This window comes from Urocitellus parryii, chromosome 9 (assembly GCF_045843805.1).
Source record: "Urocitellus parryii isolate mUroPar1 chromosome 9, mUroPar1.hap1, whole genome shotgun sequence".
In the NCBI taxonomy this organism is placed as follows: domain Eukaryota; kingdom Metazoa; phylum Chordata; class Mammalia; order Rodentia; family Sciuridae; genus Urocitellus; species Urocitellus parryii.
Window position 1 is genome coordinate 8,676,908 of NC_135539.1, and position 23,878 is coordinate 8,700,785.

General features: G+C 48.3%; 1 protein-coding gene across 2 annotated transcripts in view; it reads right to left on the minus strand.

Moving 5' to 3' along the window:
- Rab11fip3 (RAB11 family interacting protein 3) overlaps positions 1–23,878 on the minus strand; it is a 60,255-nt gene that overhangs the window by 22,380 nt on the left and 13,997 nt on the right. For both annotated transcript variants that reach the window (XM_026385534.2, XM_026385533.2), the window contains exons 2-4: positions 11,319–11,412; positions 6,336–6,427; positions 3–214 (exon numbers count right to left, since the gene is read on the minus strand). In XM_026385534.2, the coding sequence (XP_026241319.2) occupies positions 3–214; positions 6,336–6,427; positions 11,319–11,412 (398 nt within the window). The remainder of the gene's footprint in view (positions 1–2; positions 215–6,335; positions 6,428–11,318; positions 11,413–23,878) is intronic.

Consider the following 23,878-nt stretch of genomic DNA (forward strand, 5'->3'; position numbering starts at 1 on the left):
ACCTGCCTGGGAGGAGCAGTAGAGCACCATGGTCAGTCTCCTCCATGGCATCCAGGCACTCAGAGGGCACAGCTGAGCCACCAGCGCTGTCAGCATCCCCCTCAGGCTGCAGCTCAGGGTGCACCAGGGTGCTGGTGTCCTCATCGGTAAAGGTCTCGCACTCGCTGTAGGTGCTCTCTGAGCCCATGTACGCACTGTCCGTCACCTCGTTGGCCTGGAAAAGAACACCAACAGACAGATCAGCCTGGGCTGCGAGGTGACGCTGCTGCAGAGGACATACAGGCCCAGCAGAAGTTCAAAGCACTTCTCTAGATAGAGATGATAGTTTATAAAACAGGATTGGAGTCGGGTTCTGTTTTTTTTTTTTTTTTTTTTGCAGGGGGTGGGGGTGGGGGTGGTGAGGGGGTGATAAAGGTAAGCACAGACTCCACCACTGAGCCACATCCCAGTACCACAGTTCTTCCATTCTGGGGAATTTTTGGTTTTGGGTTTTGTGTCTATGTATGTGGTTCTGGGGATTGAACCCGGGGTGCTCTACCACTGTGCTGCCCCAGCCCTTTTATTTTATTATTTTTTTTTCTGAGATCAGGTCTTGCCAAGTTGCCCAGGCTGGCCTTGAACTTCCCATCCTCTTGCCTTTGTAGAGGCTGGATTATAGGCGTGTGCCATGGCTCCTGGCACATATTTTTTTAAATTAAAAAAAAAATAGAAACATGTACAAGAGCAGACAAAAACACTTGGAGTCAAACATTTTTGGTCGTACTGGGATACAACCCAGGTCCTCATATATGCTAGATAAGCGCGCTTATCACTAAGCCAAAACCCCAGCCCTACTTGGGAGTCATTTTTAGTCAGTTAAATAAGCATGCATAAGACAGATGCAACGTATCTCAATAGCAAAGGTGAAGCCCAGCAGAGCCCTCCTGTGGCTTCTGACATGAGGGCTGCTCATGACTCAGGAGTTCACATCCAGTGGTGCGAGAAGGGCCCTCACTGGAGAGTCACCATCAACTGCTGTTATGTCCAGACTGCTACTTTGGTATGCAGTCAAGGGTTAGCGTCTAAAAACTCACCAGCTTCTAGCTGAACATCTGCTTTTCACTGGCCATGTCTGTTTTTACTCTTACCAACACCTAGCATAGGGCTTGGCATACAGCAGACAGTAATATTCATAGTCTGTACAAATGAACTTAAAACTAAAGAATCATTAAGGGGACATTTTCAAATCAAATGGAATTCAATCTCAACTTTCATTAAAATGCACTTGCAGGTCAGGAGCAGTATCCAGCTTTTATTTCATGCTCACAATCTGAGGTTAATGATTTGTAAACAAGTAAGACTTCAGAAAAGCTCCAGTTTTAGCAGGAAAAAGGTGCACTTTAAACCCCAGATCTGGTATCACAAGGAGGATAAGACATCAAGGACTACCCAAAGGACTCACTGAACGTTGGAGCTTCATCTCAAGACCAGGCCTGGGCCTTTGGGCCAGTGGGAAACCCAGCTCCATCCTCACCCACCACTGAAAGCCATGGGACTCAACCTAGAGCCTTGAGGCAGCCACCTCACAGGGGTGCAGGTAACACAGGCAGGTGCTTTTTAAAGCACAGAAATTAATGTGAGAGGGCACCAGTCTCTAGAGGGTAGAAAGCCAGACTAAGATAGGGAACAACATGGAATATGCAACTCTGGGTGTCAGATTACATTCTCAAGTTTTCAAGGGAAACCTAACCTTCTCCAGAATCTAAGAAAATTAATTCATAAAAAAAAAAAAAAACTAAGGGGGCGCTGGGGATATAGCGCAGTCAGTTGGTAGAGTACTTGCTTTGCATGTACAAGGCCCTGAGTTCAATCCCCAGCATTGGGAAAAAAAAAAAAAAAAACTAAGGGGTGCTGAGGCTGTGGCTCAATGATAGTGCACTTGCCTGGCATGTGTGAGGCACTGGGTTCGATTCTCAGCACCACATATAAATAAATAAAATAAAGGTCTATCAACAACTAAAATTAAAAAAAAAAAAAACAAAAAACCACCAAAAATCTAAGGAATCCATAGGAAGAAACTGCTTTGAAATCCAAAACCAGAATGTCACCTTAAGGCCAGGCATGGTACAGGTAATCCCAGCAGTAATCATGGTACAGTAATCCCAGCAGCTCTGGAGGCTGAGATAGAAGGATCCCAGGTTCAAAGTCAGCCTCAGCGATAGCGAGGCACTAGGCAACTCAGGGAGACCCTGTCTCTAAATAAAATAAAAAATAGGGCTGGAGATGAGGCTCAGTGGTTGAGTGTCCTTGAGTTCAATCCCCCTACTCCACCCCCACCAAAAAAAAAAAAAAAGTCACCTTACAAGGTGTCAACTCCAGTTCCATTCATTGTCCTGAGTAGCTCCCTCCAAACAAGGCAGGCTAGGACCCTACTTGGCCAGGGCTCTGGGCTGGCCTGCTAGAGGCCGGCCCCTGGGGGACAGCACCAGAACAGGACACAAAGCCTAACTCTAGCCTCTGACAATATCTGAGGAGAGCTGCTGGCAGAACAGTACTCATAGGTGCAGCTACAAACTCACCCAGCAGCACTTGAAAAACCCTCCTTAGATTTGTCAAAATGTGATTATCAACAAAAGAGCAGGTTCAGCTCTTCAGTATTTAATGAAAATTTTCCAAAAGAATGTTGCCCACTTGCCGGGCATGGTGGTACATGCCTATAATCACAGCAATCTGGGAGGCTAAAGTAGGAGGATCACAAATTTGAGGCCAGCCTCAGCAGGTTAGCAAGGTCCTAAGCAACTTAGGAAGACCCTATCTCAAAATTAAAATAAAAAGAACTGGGAGGTAGCCCAGTAGTGAAGTGCTCCTGGGTTAAATTTCCAGTGCTCCCCACCAAAAAGACCATTACCCCTGGTCACAAGGATAGTCCCCTGAAGCCAACACCAAGCACTGAGTCCTGGAACAGGGGAGCAGGCAGAGCTACACACCTGACCCTCAGCAGCAAGAACCATGAGGTCAGATCCCAACCAGGAACCCACAGAGCTGGCTTCCTGTAAGCAGCAGCCTCTACCTCAAGGTGGGCCCTCTAGAAAGCCAAACACTTCTAGAGAGCCCTGTGCTTGTCCCTGGCCCTGTGGACCCTGCTCCTCACCTATCACCCTGACATCGTAAGGACAAGCCAGCGCTCATTCCTCAAATGCAGATCGCAGTGGGAACCAGGCACTTCTCCTTCCAGGGAGGGAGGGAGGCCCAGGCGCTGGAAGCTGCTCATGTCACAGAGAGTTCGGTCAGGGCAGCATGGAACAGATAGCGCCATCCCAACACAGGACAATGGCACAGTGCTACAGTCTCTGACTGCCCTGCGAGCCTGGCAGGGACACCATGTGCCAGGTGGCCTCCCGCCTTTCAGACAGACCCAGGAGGGTGGCCGCTGCCCAGCCTCAGGCTCTGGCGCCTGAAGCAATATCTACCACTGGGTGGCTCAGCCCTGCATGTGACAGGTCAATTCAGCTCAGACTTGTCCCTCTATCTGTTCCAAACAAGGCACCAACTTGGTCTTGCTGGTCTTGTCCACATAGCACTGCTGTGAGTACTTGGGTCTTCCTGCAGGGATAGTAAAGAGCCTCTGAGTCAGAAACAGGAAACCCAGGGAGGGCATAGGAAGTGGCCTAGTCAGGCAGGAGGCCGAGAGCTGGGAGGGCAGGAATACCCAGTTTTTCCCTGCCAAGATGCATGGTTACAGCCAGCTACTGCAGCATATCTCACACACACTCAGTGAACCAGGAAGCAAGTTTGTTTCCTAGAGGCCTCTCCAGAGAGGCAATGGAGCATCTTGGAGCATATTGCTTACCCACAGCCATGGATGCACCCCAAGTACAGCACCCCTGGTCACACCACACCTGCCAGCAGACAGACCCAGCTTGGCCCAGGAGCCAGCACATCTATGCCAACAACTTCTATTACTAACTCACTTGAAAAATCCAAAGCACTTCTTAGAAAATTTCACGATTTAACACACTGTCTAAGCTGAAGATGGATGGTCCAAGGCCATTGCGGGTGGCTCCCCCCAATCCAGATCACGGCTCCTTTTTCCCTGAACCTTCCTCCTCCATGAGACGCTGAATTCTGGGCACAGTACACACTAGCATCGCCTCTTACCCTCAGATGTTAGCCGGTACCTTCACAGGGTTGACTCTGTGCATGGGCTCCAGGGAGGGTGTGCCAGGCAGAGCAGCCTCCCAACCGCACCTCCGCATGGACCAAGTTGCTGTTTTCTCTCCACTCAGTGTGGTCTTCCTATCTGCTACTGATGCTGGGCTGCTGTAAAACCTGTGTGCCTGCCGGAAGCCACATCACAGCATACGAGACAACCTAACTGCTCCCAGACACGCTCTGTTAAGCCCATCGCTGGTGCTGGCCAGGCCAGGAAGGGAGAGGCAAAGTCCAGGAGATGTCCTTGCTGGCTGTAACAAACAGTCAGGGCCCAAAACAGGCGGCTTTTGTTTTACGCTTTGATAACAGTCTGTACTAAGGACACATTTCCATCACCTCTCTAAGGCCCCAGCAAGCAGGAGGCAGCACCTAGGAAGCATGGCCAGGACCCCTCTGGGAGGTCTTGTCATCTGGGGGGGCCTCTCCTCTTTGCAACTGCCCAATGCCCTTCTAGAAAGACTTAAGACAAACTTCCCTCCCAGAACAATCTGGGCAATATCAGCCCCACCTCCCTGACTTGCCCATGAGAATGGCCTCCTCCTTTATAGGCACAAGCCCAAGGGTACCGGGGAAGCTGCAGCTCCTGAGTAGCCAACTGCACCTGTACCCCATAGGCACTGGGCTAGAGCACACAGTATTCCCAGTTAGAAAACTCTATTCTGACTGGAGTCATTTTCAGAAGACCAGGCAAAGCTTATTGATCCCTGCAGATGACCAGGAGCAGCAAGGCTTCAAGCACAATCAATGGAAGTAACGGCCCTTCTGCACTCAAAAAGCATGTGAGACTTTTATGATTATGTGATGTGCAAGCTTTCCATTCTTTTAAGAGTAGATGCTTTTCATAAGTTTCACAGTGGTATTTAGTGCTGCTCTTCTGAAAATCACACCTGGAAACCCCCAAAAGCAAGACATGGAGAAACGCAAACACCCAGGACTGAGAAGCCAACACACTATGCTCAAGCTCCAAGGTACTATAGAAGGAGGAGGCCTGGCAGGACACCCACGCTTGGTCAGAACCACAGAAAGCACAACACAAAGGCAGCTGTGTCCTCCTCGTTAGTGACTAGGTACCAGCACAGGCCCACCAATGTGAGACATTCGTGGGCAGAAGGGTGCACACAAATGGACAGCTTCTGTTGGTTCCATTCAGTAAACCTAAAACTGATCATGTGACAAGGGAGCTGAGGCTCAGAGCACGGGTTCAAAGTCCAGCCTGTTTGCTGCCTTAGCAAGCTGCAGAGGGCTGACTAGGGCTAGTGCTTGCTACCTCCAGCCTCTCTGGCACCGCTGGAGGGCTTAGGTTAACTCCATGTTGTTCCTTGGGGAGATGGGGTTTCACTGTTTCCCAAGCTGCCCTCAAACCCTGGGCTCAAGCAATCCTCCTCCCACATCAGCCTGCTGAGCAGCTGGGACTATAGGCTCCATGTATTTTGTATTGAAAACATTCTACTTGGGAGGATGAAGCAGGAAGATCCTAAGTTCGAGGCCAGCCTCAGCAACTTGTCTCAAAATAAAATTTTTTAAAAGGAGTGGGATATAGCTCTGTGGTAGGTAGAGTGCTTGCCTATATGCATGAGGCTACATGTTCAATTTCCCAATACTGAAAATAAATAAATGAATATATGAAGCAAGCATTCCAGACCCAGCTACCAGATCTCCTGCCTCCTGAACATGCTTACAGGATCTTTCTTCACCATGACATCCCTAGCTATGTTGGCAACAAGGGACCCACAATTAAGGAGACACATCATCATGACTACCCTGGATACACCTGGGAGCAGGAGGTGGAGAACAGTGGAGCAGGACGCAGGTGTTAAGTCAAATGTCCCCAAACATAAACACTGCTTGAAAGTTTTTCAAATCTTGCAGACTTCTGCTGCATGCAGAGGGTGACAGTGCTGTCACCACAGAGCCCTGACAGACCACCCAACCTCTGCTCCATAGATGCCCAAGGGAAATTCCTGCAAGAGCCCAGGAACAGTGTGGGGAGTGAAAGGCCCCTAGAGCTCAGAGTCCAACACCCAAATACCCCCAACCAGGTGCGAAGATGGGACAGATGCTTCATCCCTCATGAGGGGCATCCCTGGCACAGGACGCAGCACTAAGAGGAAGAAGCTACACATCAGGCTTGGGCCAACACTTGCCTCGTAGGTGACGAAGTCGTAGAACTCATCAGCGCAGGTTGAGGAATCCTCATCCTGGGCAGGCACCACGCTGGGCAGCTGGCTGTTGGACTCTGTGGATACAAGACCCAGCACTGGTGAGACCACTGGAGCCTCCAGAGGTGCAAGGTGCCACACAGTCAGGAGTAGGGAGGGTCTGGAGTTTGCTGTGGGGGAAGCAAGAGGGGAGAGCCCAGCAGGGCGAGATTGGAGGCCACATCCCCAGGAAGTGGGGTTCCACCGAAGGCTGGGCACTGGTGTCAGGGAAGAACAGCACAACTTCATTCCTCATAAAAACCAAAGACCACTGCCAAAGAAAAAGAGCAAGGCACCAAGCCCTTCAGACTCTACAGAATGCCAGGAACTAATAATCCAGACTTAGGAGCCAAACCCCTGGTGACAGGGGAGGCACGGGCTCCATGAACCAGCACAGGACACACCCATCCTGCAGCTGAACTCACAGGCAGTTTACATTCCCCTCTTCTACTTGACTATTTTCCAAAATACACATTTCCTTTCATAGACATAACTCATGAGGGACAGACAGAATTCACTGCTCTTCAAACACATGGATCCCACTGCACTTGCCTACGTCCTTCCATGGGAACTGAGGCAGAGGCAGGACTCACAGGGCAAGGGGCAGCAAGGCAGCTTCTGCCACCTGGTGTCAAGACACATCAACCACTCACTCAGCATCTTCACCATGACCCACCTGACACCAGCCACATATGGAAAAAGCAGAGTCGAGTCTCTCGAGTGCCAAGTTCTCCTGGGAGAAGCTCTGAAATAGGATGGCTTCCTGCAGCTAGGCTGGAGGGACCAAAGAAGGTTCCTGCTGTGATCTAGACCACATGGGTGAGTACCACATAGGTGCCACAACCCAAAAGGTCTGGGTTAATGGGGAAGCAAGGATGGGCATCCATGGAGCAGAAGGACATGCTACTGCCCCATCCAGTTTCTAGATGTCTCTCAATAAAAATCAAGACAACTATTTCCTGACAGTGTGCAAACTAAAACCTTCACACATGTGGCAACTCATGCTGTTGTCCTCTATGGTTTTCAAGAACCACAAGTCTTCTTGGGGCTGAATGCAGCATTCTGGGGTGTATGACTGAACCTCTGGGGAGCCAGGAGTAACAAGGTCTCAAGTCCAGCCTTGCCTGACTCTTCAGGCAGACCCAGCCCTCCCCCATCATACTGGCCAAGGTTCCCACACTAGTGTAAGTTGGTTGTAGCAAGCTGCAGCAGAACTACTCAAGCTCATGACGCAGATGCCACTGGCACAGATGGGACCGTTAGAATTCTGCAGCACAGGAGGGCCCATCTTCCCAGGGCAACAGGACTGCACACTTGGTCACAAGTCAGATTGCTGCTGGCAGGTTGCCACCATTGGATGCTGGAGTGCTTGCACTTCTTAAACGGAAATTCAGAACTCAGAAGTGTCAGACAGCCAGCACTCCAGCACCTGGACACGTGATTCGGGTGGCACCCAACCTCAGAGTCCCAGGGAGACCCGAGCACAGCTTGTATTGTTTGTATCCTCATATCAGCTATCTCTGTAAGAATGAAACAATGTTCAATTAAAATTGAAAAATTCTAACTCCCATTCCCCTTATTCTTCCAGAGCCTGAGGTGTACATGAGCCAGAGCAATGGCCTATTTGTAACAAGTCCCTCCCTATCTCACTGTTTCTGAAACAAGGCCTGTAGCCATGACAGTAAAATCTCCTGGCACTTCCCTGCAAACTAGGTCAACACATCACGTAGCCTCTGCTAGTCCCCAGTGCCGGCAGCTGTGCAGGCTCCAGGCAAGGTCTGAAAGCATCCGTGGAAGGCAGTCTGGGCCATCATGCGTTCGCTCCTTTTTCACACATGGTATGAAATAATTTCAGGACCATCTCTGCCTTGTTCATATTTTCACTCTCCCTCCCTGATGAAATCTAAACAAAGTCTCAAAATCACAAACACAGAGAAGCAAAGCCATTGCCTCAGCCCCAGCAGCAGTATGTCCCACATCTGTGGTCCCACTAGTGCTCCTTCCCTAAGCCCACATCAGCTCTGAGAGCAGGCCCACCAAGCTGGTGCTGAGACTGGGCTGGAATTCTAAGGCTGATTCTCACACAGAGAAGATCCCACAGCACATGGCCTGGCCTGGCCTGGCCGCCTACGCCTGTGGACACCCACTGCCTGAACACTGGTAAAGTCTTCTTTATGAGTGCTATAGTGACAGACACAGTTGCCGGCTCAAGACCCACATGACCCAGGAGCCAGCCTTGGGTCAGAAGCTGGTAGTCTTCCTGCTAGAGGGCCACATTCTTGGAAAGGATGGACAGAGGGCTGGCCAGCTCACTGCAGCCTGACGTGGGCCTTAGCCACCCAAGGCACAACATCTTGGGCCTGGGGATATAACCATTAGTTCTTTCCAGTCACCCAAGTCAAGCCCCCAGGTAGCCCCACAGCTCAGTAGCTGAGTTCATGTCAACAGGATCCAGAAGACGATGCCATTGTCTCAGCTCTTTCTCATACCCATTGCCCTAGGGGCTGCTGTTCCTCCCAGACTTGACTTTGTCAGGAGACCTGAAAAGTACAACTGCCCAAATCAGAGGAAGCCCGGTCTGGACTCTCCCTGACCAGCCACACACATAGCACACAGCCAACAGGGTGCTGAGACTACCAGGGAATGTGACCACAGAACACTGCCAGCCTTGTGAGACAGGGCAAGGTGACTGACCAGCAGAGGCCAGTGCATAGCATTCAGCAGGCCACTGAGGCAGACAGGTCACTATAATGTATGTGACGAGAGGGGCAGTCTTGAGGAAAAGCTACCATGCTCACAGAAAGCACGTGAAGTCACAATTGCTGCCTGCTACTTCTCACACATTTGTCACACCTGTCCATGGCCAGCAAGTGACCATGCTGAGAGGCTGAGGGCACAAGCAGCTCTGACCACTCCCCATCGAAATATGCTGTCTTATTTCCCTCCCACGAATTCTTAAGTGCTAGACTTTTCTACAGAGGCTCTGGCACAACCCATAACAATTAACACACTCCACCTCATTCTCCCTCTCCTGGTCTTCCGAAGTGGCTCAGTCAATCTTTGGTTACATAAATACTCCATTTAAGCACTAGCGTTGTGCAAAGCGTGTTTGTGGCTGGGCTGAAACAGTCTCTTCCATGGTCCCTCCCCGTGTACCCATCACCCTTCTACCCCACTCGGGTGGAGCTATGAAGGGCCCCACCACAGACTGCCAGCTCCAGGGAATCAGGGTTAAGGTACCACCAACAACCCAGATGCCTGCACAGGGCCAGTCTGTTACTTAAGAATAACAATGAGGCAAATCCGCAGTCAGCCATGTCATACACCTATAATCCCAGCAACTTGACAGGCTTGAGGCAAGAGTACTGCCAAGACTTTGTCTCAAAGTAAATAAAATCTGTTTCCTTTTTTTTTTTCCCTCTTTCTTTTGCAGGAATAGCTGACTGAAAGTGTTTACTAGACTTGTCTGATACCTTGGTTTTCATGGATAACCTAAATTAGAAACAGATAAAATACTTTTAACATTGTTATAAATATCAAGGTGCTGTAAGAAATCAAACCCTGGCCAGGGTCCCTCTCTGGTAATCACACTTCCTGTCTCCCACCCTCCACGAAGAGGGCTCTGGGGCTGGCCTTGCAGTCACCTGGGTCCCCGCCTGCTGTACTGATCAAAGCGGTGCCTTGCCCAGGAGCCCTCATGCTGCTACCCACCGGCTTAACCCCTTGCTAGAGCACCAAGGTGTGCTCAAGGCCAAGCTGGTGCCTGCACAGATCTGGATAAAAATGGGACACAGGGCAAACTCAGGGTTTCAGGAAACCCAGCCCCTTAGTGACACTGCCAGGCTAGAATATGGGGCAGAGACAGACAAGACAGCTACTGAAAAGACCTGAGATCCAAGGTCATCCTGAACCTGACCACACTCAGTGACCATGGACCCCCCACCCCCTGCCAAGGTCTGATGGGCCCATGTGCAGCACGAGGGCAGAGGCTATGAGTGAGACATACTACTGCTGTTCCCAGACCACCAGCCGGAGACAGGGGCTTGAGAAAGAACAGTACCAGCAGAGCTGCGGGACAGTGTGTGGGGCAATGGGTGAGTATAAAGTGGCAAGACCACTGTGAGGACACTGGGCTCGCGCCCAGTAAATGGCTACTGCTGCTAGCTACTCCCAGGACAGGAAAACTGATTCCACACAAAGACTGTACAGAGAGGTCCTCAGAGCTTTACTCCATCAGCCCAGAGCAGATGCCCATTGCAGCAGCATGGGGATGTGGGGACAACATGCAGAGGGACACTAACCACCATGGGAGAACAACAGAGACTCACACGCCACGAGAGTAGACCAGGAGGCATGCGGTGAACAATGTGCTTCCACATATGAAACTCAGGAGAGGCAAGGCCTTTCTAAGGAGACAGGAGAGGGCAAGAAGGAGTGCTGAGAGCAGCCCTGCCAGCCTGTGGAGTGTCCAGCTCTGTCAGAGCACAGCCCAGCACACTCAGGTGTGCACATTCCACAGGATGCTTCATCAAAGCCTTAAAACACACTCTGAGTAGTGGGGACTGGTATGGATATTGAGCTGTCCAGGGGGTGCACAGAGCATGCTGACTTGGAAGTGCTCTCCATTAAATAGATGGATTGCCAGACAAAGACATGCAGATGAGGGCATGGTAAGAAAACCCAGCAGATGCTGCTGTAAATGCACATAGGTGCTTCTGTACAACTTCTTGAGTATTTCTGAAATTTTTCATCAAAAAAACTCAGGGAAGGTCAGCAGCTTCCTAAAGTTGTGGACAGTAGTTTAGACTGTTAACTCTGGAGGATGGGGGTAAGGAGAGCAAAGAACAGGAAGGAACCTGGCAAGGAGTGGAACAGGATGGGTGGTCATAGGGCAGTGCAGGAAGGGGAAAGGCGGTGGGGACCACTGACCTCCATTTTTGATAGCTGTGATGCCCTGGTAGAAGTCTTCAAAACTGATCACGCCGAGCCCACTGGGATCCAAGTACTGAGTTAAGTCCTTCACCTGCAAATGCCAAATGAGAATATGTTACCCACAGCCTTCTTAAAGTTGGGGAGGGCACACACTATGCACTGGACCCTCTCACCACACAGAAGCAGCTTGCTAGAAAGGTACACAGCTGAAGTAGAAGCCACTGATGCTTCTGATGGAAGAGGCAAAGGTAGCTGCCAAAGTCATTATGAGTGGCTCCAGCCACAGGATGGTGGTGTCCTTGAGGATCCTGCACCATGGAAGTAAGATCCTCGCTCTCGGAGCTGACAACCAGACTCCAATGGGAAGGACAGGAGGTTGCTCCTACAAGGGCCTGGAACATTCATGCAGAGCATAAACCACACCACCCAGACATGCTCTCCCAGCAGTGCTGGGTCTCTGGGAGGACAGACCCCTGACATCCATCAGGCTCACAAAAGTATAACTGGGTGGTTCACACCTGGATGATACAGAAGGCACAACTCTTCAGGAAGAACACAAGGCTGTGCTGCCAAGCACAAGTCGGATCTCAACAAAACTTTAAATTTCTGTACTTCAAAAGACATTAGCTAGGGGCTGGGGTTGTAGCTCAATGGCTGAGTGCTTGCCTTGCATGCGTGAGGCACTGGGTTCGATCCTCAGCACCACAGAAAAAAATAAGTAAAAAGATATTGTGTCCATCTACAATTAAAAAAATATTTGGGGAAAAAAAGACATTAGCTGGGCACAGTGGAACTTGCCTGTAATTGCAATCACTTGGGAGGCTGGGAAAGGAGGATCCCAAGTGGGAGGCCAGCCTGGGCAACTTAATGACACCCTGTCTTGAAATAAATAAACTACATCCCCAGGCCTTCTTATTTATTTATTTATATTATAAATATACATTTATTTATATTATATTTTTATTCATATACCCAGTACTAAAAACAAAAGGACAACATTTAGTAATACCAGAAGGCATGACACAGATCAGAAGAAATATTTGCATACTTAAAAGTATATATAACTGGGGCTGGGGTTATGGCTCAACAGTAGAGTGCTCGCCTTGCACATGCAAGGTACTGGGTTTGATCCTCAGCACCACATAAAAATAAATAAATAAAAGTTATTATGTACAACTACAAAAAAATATATTTTTAAAAAATTATATATAACTGGTAAAGGACCTATATCCAGAATATATATATAAAAAAAAATCTTACACTTCAAAAAGTCATATATAGCCAGGCACAGCGGCCCATGCCTGTAGTCACAGTGATTCAGGAGGCTAAAGCAGAAGGAGCCAAGTTCAAGGCCAGCCTGGGCAACTTAGCAAGACCCTTCCTCAAAATTATAAAATAAATAAAAGGGCTGGAGATGTAGCTCACGGGTAGCATGTCCCTGGATTCAATTCCCAGTACTGTGAGAAAAGAAAGAAAAGCCATACACAGAGGCAGTGTCATGTGCCTGTAAGTCCCAGCTACTGAGGAACCTGAGACCAGAGGATCAGAATCACTTGTGGCCAGGAGTTCAAGGCCAGCTGGGGCAACACAGAGGAACCCCATCTCAAAACAATTGACAATGGCAAGCTCTGGAGATGAGGAGAAATCCCTGAGCCTCACCAGGAAACATGATGTGGTCTGGCAGCCTTGAGAGCTATTAGGCAGGTAGTCTCTTTAAAAAGTACAACATGAGCTCATTGTACAGCACAATGTCCCCAGAGAAAGGAACAGTGAGTCCACAACAACACTGTGTCCAGCTACTCTGCAGAGCCCAAGTATTTGCCAGCAGAGAAGCCACAGGAAAGACCACAAGTTACAGTTTCATGAAAAGAAATTCTTGGAAAGGACAAGTCAGTGAGATGAAAGTCAAATCAGCCCTGCCTGGGACCCAGGGAGGAGGAATGCTGATAGCAGCACACAGGGACCCTTCTGGGATGTGGAACTGCAAGGCAGGGCTTCCACAAACTCACATGCACCCTGAAAACTGGAGCATAGGCAAATGTGAGGCTCTGCTGGAGGAGTTCCCCAGTATTGAAGATCAAGCAGAGACAGAAAGAACACACCAGCACCTGGAGAAGACCCACTCCCCAGGCCCAAAGACCCCTTCAAGACTTATGCTGGTGAGCTTCTTGAATTTCAAAGAGAAAAGGCTGTTTAACCCTTTAAATAGCCGCACGAAAGTGAAGTGAGGACATAGAGGAAGCAAAGTGGAGCATCACCCACTGCCAGCAGCAACAGCAACCCCGAGTGCTTGCCGGCACACCCATGCTGCTGTGGCCGAGTGGGCTGCCAGGCCCGCCTCGGGACTCACCCATCTGCTGATGGCCACACAACACCTCATACTGCTGACTAAGTCTCAGGGTGAGCTTTGGAGGATGTTTGGATAACAGCTGCCCATCATCTGAATTTGAATTTTAAGCATCACTTTTTTTTTGGGGGGGGGTAATGGGGATTGAACCCAGGGGTGCTAAGCCATATCCCATATCCCCAGCCCTTTTTAGAGACAGTGTTTCCCTGGGTTGCTTAGGGCCTTGCTAAGTTACTGAAGCTGACTTTGAACTCCTGCCTCAGACTCCCAAGCTGCTGGGAGTACAAGTGGGGGCCACCACCTCCAGCTTTATTTAGGTGGACACAATATCTTTATTTTTTTTTTTATTTTTATGCGGTGCCGAGAATTGAACCCAGTGCCTCACGCATGCTAGGCAAGCGCTTACGCATGCTAGGCGAGCGCGCTACCACTTAAGCCACATCCTAAGCCCAGCTTTATTTAAAGAAATAGAAACTTGGGCTGGGGCTGTAGCTCAGCACACGTTAGGCACAGCGTTCGATCCTCAGCACCACATATAAATAAATAAATAAAGGTACTGTGTCCATCTACAACTAAAAATAGGGCGGGGGGGGAAGAAGAATAAACAAAAACTTTTGTTCTATCCATTCAAAACGGCCCCAAGTTGTGGTGCTTGTGTTTCACTTCCCACAAAAGAAACCAGACCCTTGGGAGTCTCTAGAACTGTGCCAGCTAAGCATGGTGCCCATTGTCAGACCGAAGCACAAAGAAACCAAACTCCTAGCTGCTGGTTCCACCAACAGAACTCAGGAGCCATGCAAGAGGTTTCCACCAGCCAGAAGAGATTGAGGCAGATGATGAGAAATGGTGACAACTGCGACAACACTTCAAGCACATTCTAACCCACCAAGTTATAGACCCTGATTATTCAGTCTAAAAAATGTTGGGTTGGGGTTGTGGCTCAGTGGTAGAGTGCTCACCTAGCATGCGTGAGGTCCTGGGTTCAATCCTCAACACCACATACAAATTAATAAACAAAATAAAGGTATTGTATACAACAAAAAAAATAAATGTTAAAAAAAATGTTGGGGGGCTGGAGTTGTGGCTCAGTGGTACAGTGCTCGCCTAGCATGCATGAGGCACTGGTTCAATCCTCAGCACCACATAAATGTAAAATAAAGATATTGTGTCCACCTAAAAAAACTTAAAAAAAATAAATATTAAAAAAATATGTTGGGGTCGGGGGCTTGCTGGAGAATAAATACCATTGAACTTACTGAGAACAAGCAAAGGAAGGAGCTGCCTGTCTAGCCTGCCTGTCCCAGGTGAGGGCAGCACTGGGTTATGGGAGGGTAGCACCAGCCAGCTCCTGACAGCCCGCTAGCAAAAGGACAGAATGGTGGAGCCAGAGGGCACCCATGCCTTGCTCCACAGTAAGGGAGCACCAGCAGTCATCGTCAAAGTACAAGGACTCACAGACATCACAGCCAGCCACACACCCACCAGAGGAAAAAGACAGAACATGCCTCAGCAGCCAGGGGCGCAGCCAGTAACATCCAGCCTGTGAGAAGTTTGGCAGGGCCAAAGTGGTCAGGGAAGATGAAGGAACACCTCACAGAAGAATCTCATCAACCCAGCAGCAGCACATGAGGATCTCCACAACAGTCAGATCCCAACGATGCATTTAAAATGCTCCACCCAAAGACAACTGAATTAGAACACCAATTGAACATTTGATGATACCAAGGAATAATGTTAATTTCTATAGATGTGGAAACTCTTGAGAACTCAAAGCACGTTTGATGGATGCACTTACTGAAATATTTGGAAATACCCCCAAAACCTGGGGGTGAGGCCCAGATGCAACCAACTAGCACAACACAACTACTGGGCTGGGGAGGGGCAGGTACATGATCCTGCTTGCTTTGCACAGGCTGGACAGGTATCAGGAGCAGTCGGGGCTCATAGCCAAGGACAGCCACGGGTGCACAAGGAATTAAAGGAGTACTGTACAAGTCCAGTACAGAAGATATTAGTGCACACACCACTGTCCTCAGGACCCAGCAGATGCCACGGAGACAGCAGAGACAGACAGCGCCCAGACAGAGTCTAGGCATAACCCCGGGGGATCTAGACTCCAGGACTCCAGGAAAGGAGACCCCAGGGAACCAGATACTACATCCAGCCCTCCACCACCATCATCATGTACAACAGCAAGTCAGACCTGACTGGTCCCAACAGTATGAGCTCTCAGGCCAAAGTCCCCCGTCTCCTTCAGCAATGGCAAGATGAGGCAATCATCCCTTGACTACAGGGCTCTGCGCATTAGCATGACACTAAGCTTCAAAGTCCATTTATCAGCTGATTTCTTGGGAGAAAAAAAAATAACCAGAGCTCTATCAATAGCCTAACTTCTTATTTCAGGAAAGCCTAAAGCACACAGGTTTCCACAGAGTCCTGCTGATTACTGGACAGTCATCTAATCAGAACCCACACTGGCCATTCATTTCTTGAGATTCCCTAGAATTACCAACACAAAGCTGCTAGCAGTGTTCATTCTGACACCCAAACCAAATACTCTTTAAACAATAACTAGCAGTAGGTCCTTTAGTTACCATATTAAATGATCAAGGATGAATCAAAGTGTATGCTTTTAAGGGTCTATTTTAACTACACTTTCTTCATGCTGTAGAGGATAGAACAATTTCCACATATCTGATGATTTGGGTTTCTAATTTTCCAAAGCCAAAACACTCCAATCAGACTGTGAGAAATAACACAATCCACCCAGTCCTGCAAAATCCAACACAGCCAGAAAAATCAGCCTGGAGGCACAAACCCAAGTGGTCCAAGCAAGCCCACACCTCCCAGCAAGTGGGCCCAGGGCCCTCAGAATCACCACCAGGGCGGGATTGGCAATGAAAAGCGTACTAAAGAACTGCACAGGCTGTACACAGATGTGGACGGAAGGAACCACAGCCCCCAGCCACAGTTCCCTAGAACGCCAAGAGCAGGCTGAGCAGCTGTGGAGAGCACCCTATACAGGGAGACACCCCCACCCTGGGTTACTCTCCTTATCACACATGCACCACATCTTCAACAAAAGTACCTGAGAAGCCAAGGGGCTCCTTCCACCATTCCCAGACCACACTGGATCTGCTTAGAGTAGCAGAGGCAACTCTCAAAAGCCTGGTTGAAGTTCACCTACTTTTGGCACGTATACTTCTTTCTAAAAGGCTGCAGAGCAGCTAGGCATGTACAGTGGGTTTTCCCTGCTGGTCCACAGAGAGCATGATGAGACACCTGAGCTGCATCAGCTAACAAACCCCAATGAACACCAGAGAGACAAGCTCACACCCAGGGTTCCTGAGCTCTCCGGGCAGGCAGCCCAGTTGCCCTTGCACCTGAGGAGAGTTCATGCACTCTATTCCAGCTGTCCTCACTTAGACTCCAGGAGAGCAAATCCAAACCATCCCAACAAATAAGCAAAGACAAGATTCATACCATTTTCAAAACTCACAAGCACTTAGGAGACAGGAAAGGTATATAATAACTGGTTCTTCATGAACACCTGTGGAAGCAACTTCGAAGTATCTTAAATGCACAAAGCTGTTATTCTCAGTGTGAGTCAGCATCACCTCTGGGACCAAGCAAGGAGTACGGCAGTGTGGAAAGAACAGGAGCACCTGCAAGGTGGCACTCTGGATAAGAGCAGCAAAAGGGCAGCACTGGCAAAACCATGACAACATTAAAGAATTATTTTATTTCTGGATGTCATAATGGTATGTTTTTTTGTTGTTGTTGTTATTGTTGTTGTTGTTGTTTGGTGCTGGGGATTGAACCCAGGGCCTTGTACATGCGAGAAAAACTGAGCTATATCCCCAGCCCCTGTATGTCATTTTTTAAAAAGTAAATGCTTAGCTATCAGAAATAGACTTAAATATTTATATTGGAAGAATAACATATGATGTCTGTGTTTTATTGTCTCCACTTTCACACATGAAAAACGTCCACTTTTTAAAACAACGACTTTTTTTTTTAAAAGAGAGAGGAGAAAGAGAGAAATTTTAATATTTATATTATTTTTAGTTTTTCGGCGGAAACAACATCTTTGGTTGTATGTGGTGCTGAGGATCGAACCCGGGGCAGCACGCATTCCAGGCGAGCCCGCTACCGCTTGAGCCACATCCCCAGCCCCAAAACAACGACTTTTTAAATCACAGAACTTCGTAGCTCAGTAGACCAAACCAGGAGGAGAAAGCTCAGAAGAGAAAGGGTATGTGTGTGTAAAGTGCTTGCATAGCATAAGCATTTCTCTGTTAGGTCATAAAAATGGGACATTCACTCCAGCTTCCTGCAAACAAAAATCTTGGAATGAAACTGCATTTTAACTGATTTAGACCTTGGAGGAAAACTTGGCTTTGTAAATTCACTTCCTTCAGATTACCATCCAGTCCCAATCTCCTGTCCATGACGCTGGGTTCCCCATGCCCACTGTGGAATGAATCAACTGATGGCTTTCGGAAGAGCAGACTCGGCCTGAGGAAGAAACCCTCTCTGGATGGCCAAAACTACTCCCTGGGTCCAGGCAAACCACTGCTCCTCTTCCCCAAAGCCTCCCAACTCTAAGGGGCCCCTCTGGGCAAGAGGAAGGGTCCTTCTTGTCTGCATCAATTTAAACACCCCGTGTGCAGCAATGCCAATTCCCTCCCACATAGCGCGGAGCCCACAAACAAGGTAGTCTTTCTGCTATTAGTACTTGTACAGTCTGAAGTCATGAAATTCTGACTTTCCTGTGACAGTCATGAAAACAGTAGTTAGTTTCAAATGCCACAGCAGCAAGAATAGGCAATTTTTCCTATAGGCTGAGCTCTAAAGGTTGATTAGTGATGTGAATATCTGTAGTGCTGACAAGTTCAGCTTGAGTGGGGAGGCTTTGCTGGCTGGTTCATTCTAACAGAGATAACTGCAGTATTCTTAAAAATGCAAAGATGTTTGCCGTGCTATAATCCCAGTTACCTGGGAGGCTGAGGCAGGAGGATGGCAAGTTCCAAGCCAGCCTCAACAACTTAGTAAGACCTAGTCTAAAAATAAAAATGGCTAAGGAGTAGCTGAGTGGTAGAGCACCCCTGGATTCTACCCACACTGGAGGCAAAGGAGAAAGGCATCTTTTTTTTTTTTTTTTTTTTTGGGTACTCAGGATTTAACCACTGAGCCAGATCCCTGCCTCTTTTTTTGTATTTTATTTAGAGACAGGGTCTCACTGAACTGCTTAGGGCCTCACTAAATCACTATAGCTGGCTTTGAACTCACAATCCTCCTGCCTCAGCATACTGAGTCACTGAGAATACAGGTGTGCAACACCACACCCAGCCTGCAAAGATTTTTCCCCCCAGTACCAAGAATTGAACTCAGGGGCACTCAACCACTGAATCATACCCCCACACCCCAACCCTATTTTGTATTTTATTTAGAGACAGGGTCTCACTGAGTTGCTTAGTGCCTTGCTTTTTCTGAGGTTGGCTTTGAACTTGCAATCCTCTTGCCTCGTCTCCCAAACAGTTGGGATTACAGGTGTGCACCACTGCACCCAGCTGCAAAGATATTTAATAAAACATTTTAGTGATGCCTACTATAAAACTCAAGTTGTTGGGGCTGGGGCTGGGGCTCAGCGCACTTACCTGATACGTGTGAGGCACTGGGTTCAATCCTCAGCACCACATAAAATAAAAAATAAATAAAAATAAAGATATCGTGTCCAACTACAACTAAAAAATAAATATTAAAAAAAAAATTAGGGCTGTGGTTGTGACTCAGCAGTAGCGCACTTGCCTAGCACGTGTGAGGAACTGGGTTCAATTCTCAGCACCTTGGAATAAAATAAAGGTTTATCAACAAATTAAAAGAAAAAAATTTTAATTAAATTTAAAAAAACCCAAGTCAAGGAGATTTAAGTCAAGGTCAAGGGCATACATGCTTCCAAGTTCTCATGGCAGAGGATCTCCCTAAGAATAGATGGATACCCTGCCACGTGCTCACTAGGGAAGGCTGGCCTACATTCTCATATCAGGAAGAAAACAAAGTAAAGAAATACTACCACTCTGACTTGGGAACTTCTGAAAGCTGGATACCAAAGATAGAGAACCTTAGCTTCCCCTAAGAGGTGGCTTTCTATACCTAGCTGTCTAGAGAGCTAGAGAGGAAAACAGCAGAAGCTCATCCCTCAAGCCTGAGTGAGGACAGCCTGCTGAAGGCTGCTGGCTTCAGCGCAGGCCACATTGGGGTTCAGGGGCCCTGGACAGAGTCCAGAGGAAGCCTTAACCCTCATGGAGTCTGCTTCACACACCCACTAGAGCAAGTAAGCTGAAGGTCATGCATCAGAATTCATACTTGCTCTCTTCCTTTTTTGGTACTAGGGATTGTACCCAGGGGGACTCTACCATTGAGTTGCATCCCCAGCACTTTTTTTTTTTTTAAGTTATAGCTGGACACAATACCTTTATTTTACTTAATTTTATGTGGTTGTGAGGATCAAACCCCAGGGCCTTGCATGTGCTAGGTGAGCACTCTACCATAGAGCCACAACCCCAGCTCTTCCCCAGCACTTTTTAACTTTAAGACAGTTTTTGCTAAGGTGCCCAAGCTGGCCTTGGATTTGAAGCCATCCGTCCTCAGCTTCCTGAGCAGCAGGGGTAATAGGCATGGCCGCCACACCTGGCTAGATACTTTACTTTCCTTTTAATTCCAGTTCTCTGAATGTACTGTCATCTCTAACCTTCCTGACGGTATGAATCTGCTTTTACTTTCCACGCTTTTTTCTGCTCTCTGCACTGACTCTGTTCCCTTCAGTGGCTTTGGCTGCCTCTTTTTCTTTCCTGTCTTCCTTGATTCAGGCTTTCCTCAGATATCTGAGGCCCCTGTCTGTCCCTTTTTACTGAAAAGTGGGCACTGGGGCTGGGTGTGAGGCTCAGAGGGAGAGAACTTGCCTGGCATGTGTGCAGCTCTGGGTTCCATTCCTAGCAATGCAAAAAATTAAAATTAAAAGATTTCTCAAAAACTGAGTTGGGCGTGGTGACACACACCTATAATCCTAGTGAGTTGGGAAGATAAGTCAGGAGGATCCAAAATTGAAGGTCGGCCTCAGCAACTTAGTGAGGCCCTAAGCAACTTAGTGAGACCCTATCTCCTGGGCTCAGTCCCTAATCCCACCCCTGACAAAATCTACCTACCCATTGCCCTAGCAATTCCATTTTTGAGGATACAGTACAAATCGTGCAGGAAGACTCAGCTATAAGAAAGAACGTAACAGTAAATAGAGGAATCCAAGTGCCAAGACAAAATCATGACCAAATACATTCTAGCATGTCTGTTCATGTAATGGAGAAACTCTCTGGCCATTAAAATTGTTGGACAGAAAAAAAGATACTGGCAGCCGGGCACAGTGGCGCACACCCATAATCCCAGCGGCTTGAGAGGCTGAGGATTCCAAGTTCAAAGCCAGCATCAGAAAAAGTGAGGTACTAAGCAACTCAATGAGATCCTGTCTCTACATAAAACACAAAATAGGGCTGGGGATATGGCTCAGTGGCTAAGTGTCCCCAGTAACTCCCCCTAAAAAAAGAAAAGAAGTAAAGATACTGATGTCGAGAGGTACTCACAATTGATTTAAACTAGGGTAAAGCTGTAAATTAATTATGACTCTGGTTTTGTCATAAATAAATAATTTAAAAGCTAGAAGGCTGAAGAGATTAACAATGCTAGACAGAATTTTAATTTTCTCCATCATTCTTTGTTTTTGTTTTTTTAGTTGTTGATAGACCTTTATTTCATTTATTTATGCGCGGTACTGAGAATTGAACCCAGTGCCTCACACATGCCAGGCAAATGCACTTCCACTGAGCCCCAGCCCCAGCCCCAGCCCCTCTTATTTTCCTTTTTAAGTTTCTTGTTATTATATGAAAGGCAGCAGCTAACCAAAGAGAAGTGGTTTTTGATTCACACAGTGTAAATGCTCAGAGATTCCCCTGTAGGACTCTTAGCCTAGGAGAGCTAGCACCTACTACTGACTGAACCTAACTGATGCTTCTGCAGAAATGTAGAAAGGTCCCAAGGAGGGCTCCCAGAAGGAGGCTTAAAAGTTAGGCACAGGGGCTGGGGCTAAACGGGTTTGATTCGCAGCACCAAATATAAATAAATAAAATAAAGATCTATCAACAACTAAAAAAAAAAAAAAAAGATCAAATAAAAAAAATAAGTTAGGCACAGGGCATGAAGTTGTAGCTCAGTGGTACAGCACTCACCTAGCACATGCAAGGCCCTGGGTTCAATCCTCAGCACCACATAAAAACAAACAAAATAAAGGTATTGTGTCCAATTACAACTAAAAAAATATATATTAAAAGAAAAAGTTAGGCACAAGGTGGACATGTCCAGCTACTTCATGCTCTCTTTCTCTTCACCATCCAAGGAGAGCTGTGTCATCAGGGACAGGGGCAGCTGTGCTGATAGTGACAAACCTTCTCATGAAAGGGCTTTTCATCTACAACAGCAAGAGAACTTTGGATTTGTTTTTCCTGGATTTTAGTAAAGCAACCCAAGTAACACCACAATGAAAACAACTTTGTAAACACATGAGAAAGAAAGAAGGGTTGAGAGTGTGGGTGGAGCAGGGAGAGAGCTTGCAGAGTGACTTTCGACTCCCAGGAACTGCACCCCCCCAAAAAAAGATGATAGCCTGCTGCCCTTTTTGCTCAATGACCACCTGGCAGGGAGCAGGAAGATCCTGACCTCCTGCCCACAGGGGCCACTCACATGCTACCTGAGATCAAGCAAGGATGCAAAATTCCTTCTGAGATCACTTCTCTGCTTCAGGACTGCCCAGCAAATGCTACCACCCCTTCACAGAAAATCAATTCTTCTCTACCTACTCTCTCAAGACTGCTCCTCCCAGTGGCGAAACCCACGAAGGGCTTGAGGCGGCTCAGTCCTGAGGGGTGAGCAGAAAGAGCAACAGCAGAAAAACAGGGCGGAGTCCACCCTGTTCCCCAGCCAACCTTCTGCTCCTTTTGAAACAATGACACCCTTTATCAGAAAGAAAAGGCTCCAGACTGAGAAGAAAAAAAAAGCTTCTCCAAATCACAGCCCATGCACCCACCAAGCATGCCCCAAATTTTCTGCTGAAGATGCTTCACCTGGGCTGGGCCTGGGCTGGGCCTGAGCTGGGCAGCAGGCAGCACCCAGCCAGGGAGCCTCACCTGACAGGATAATGCCATAGGGATGTTGTCCCTAGAGTACAATTGGAGCTGGGAACAGGACCCACCTGCTCACCCAGTTCAGCAACAAAAGTCAGTGGCACCTCTCCTACCTGCAGGCCAGGCTGTCGGGGCTGTCCCCAGCAGGCAGCCCCAACCGCAGAGCTGTGGGCTTTAGGTCCCACAGGTCAGGATCAAACCTCGGCCTCTTCTCAGCAAGCATCTCCCTGGCCTTCTCAGAGCTGCCTGCCCCTAAGGAGCCTCTGCTCTACAGGGCCAGCCCCACATCACACAGAGCGGCCCCCAACACTGCCAAGTCCAAGCAATCCCACTGCTTTGGGAACTGCAAGGGTTTTCCTCCAGAGTCAAGATGGCCACCTCACTGAAGGGAAGTTACCCTAGAGACTGCTCTCTACCCAACTGCCCCCAGCCAGGTATGATGAAATGATGAGGCCACAGCTGGGCCCCTCAAGTCTAAAAGCACCTTGAGTCATTCGTCCAGGGTAAGCAGTACTGCTCTGGACTGGGTGCAGACCAGCGGAAAATCCTCAGACCTCACCAGCACCACCCATTTGAGACTTAAGAGGAAAAAAGCCCAGTGCTATTTCACAGGCCTTGCAGTTGTCTTAATGCCCTGGGTGCTAAGAACTTCCAGCTCAGAAAGATGAGTAAAGGCCCAGGCCACGGAGGGCTCCACTGAACCAAAGAACCATAGGCCTCCATCAGAGCTGCAGCTCCAGCCACCATCCCCACACTCACGACACCCCACATAACTTTTACAGAAAGCGCCAAGCAGAGAGCTTATGGCCCACCCAAGGGCTGTGTCCTCACATGGAGGGAGGAAGACAGGAAGATGCCCACTGTAGGAATGCATACATGCTCAGGAGCAGCACAGGGCTTGGGGCTCTAGCCCAGGAAGGCTAGCACCAGCTGCAAGCTAGCCCCAGAGCACATGAGGGATCATGAATGCAGATCAGTCT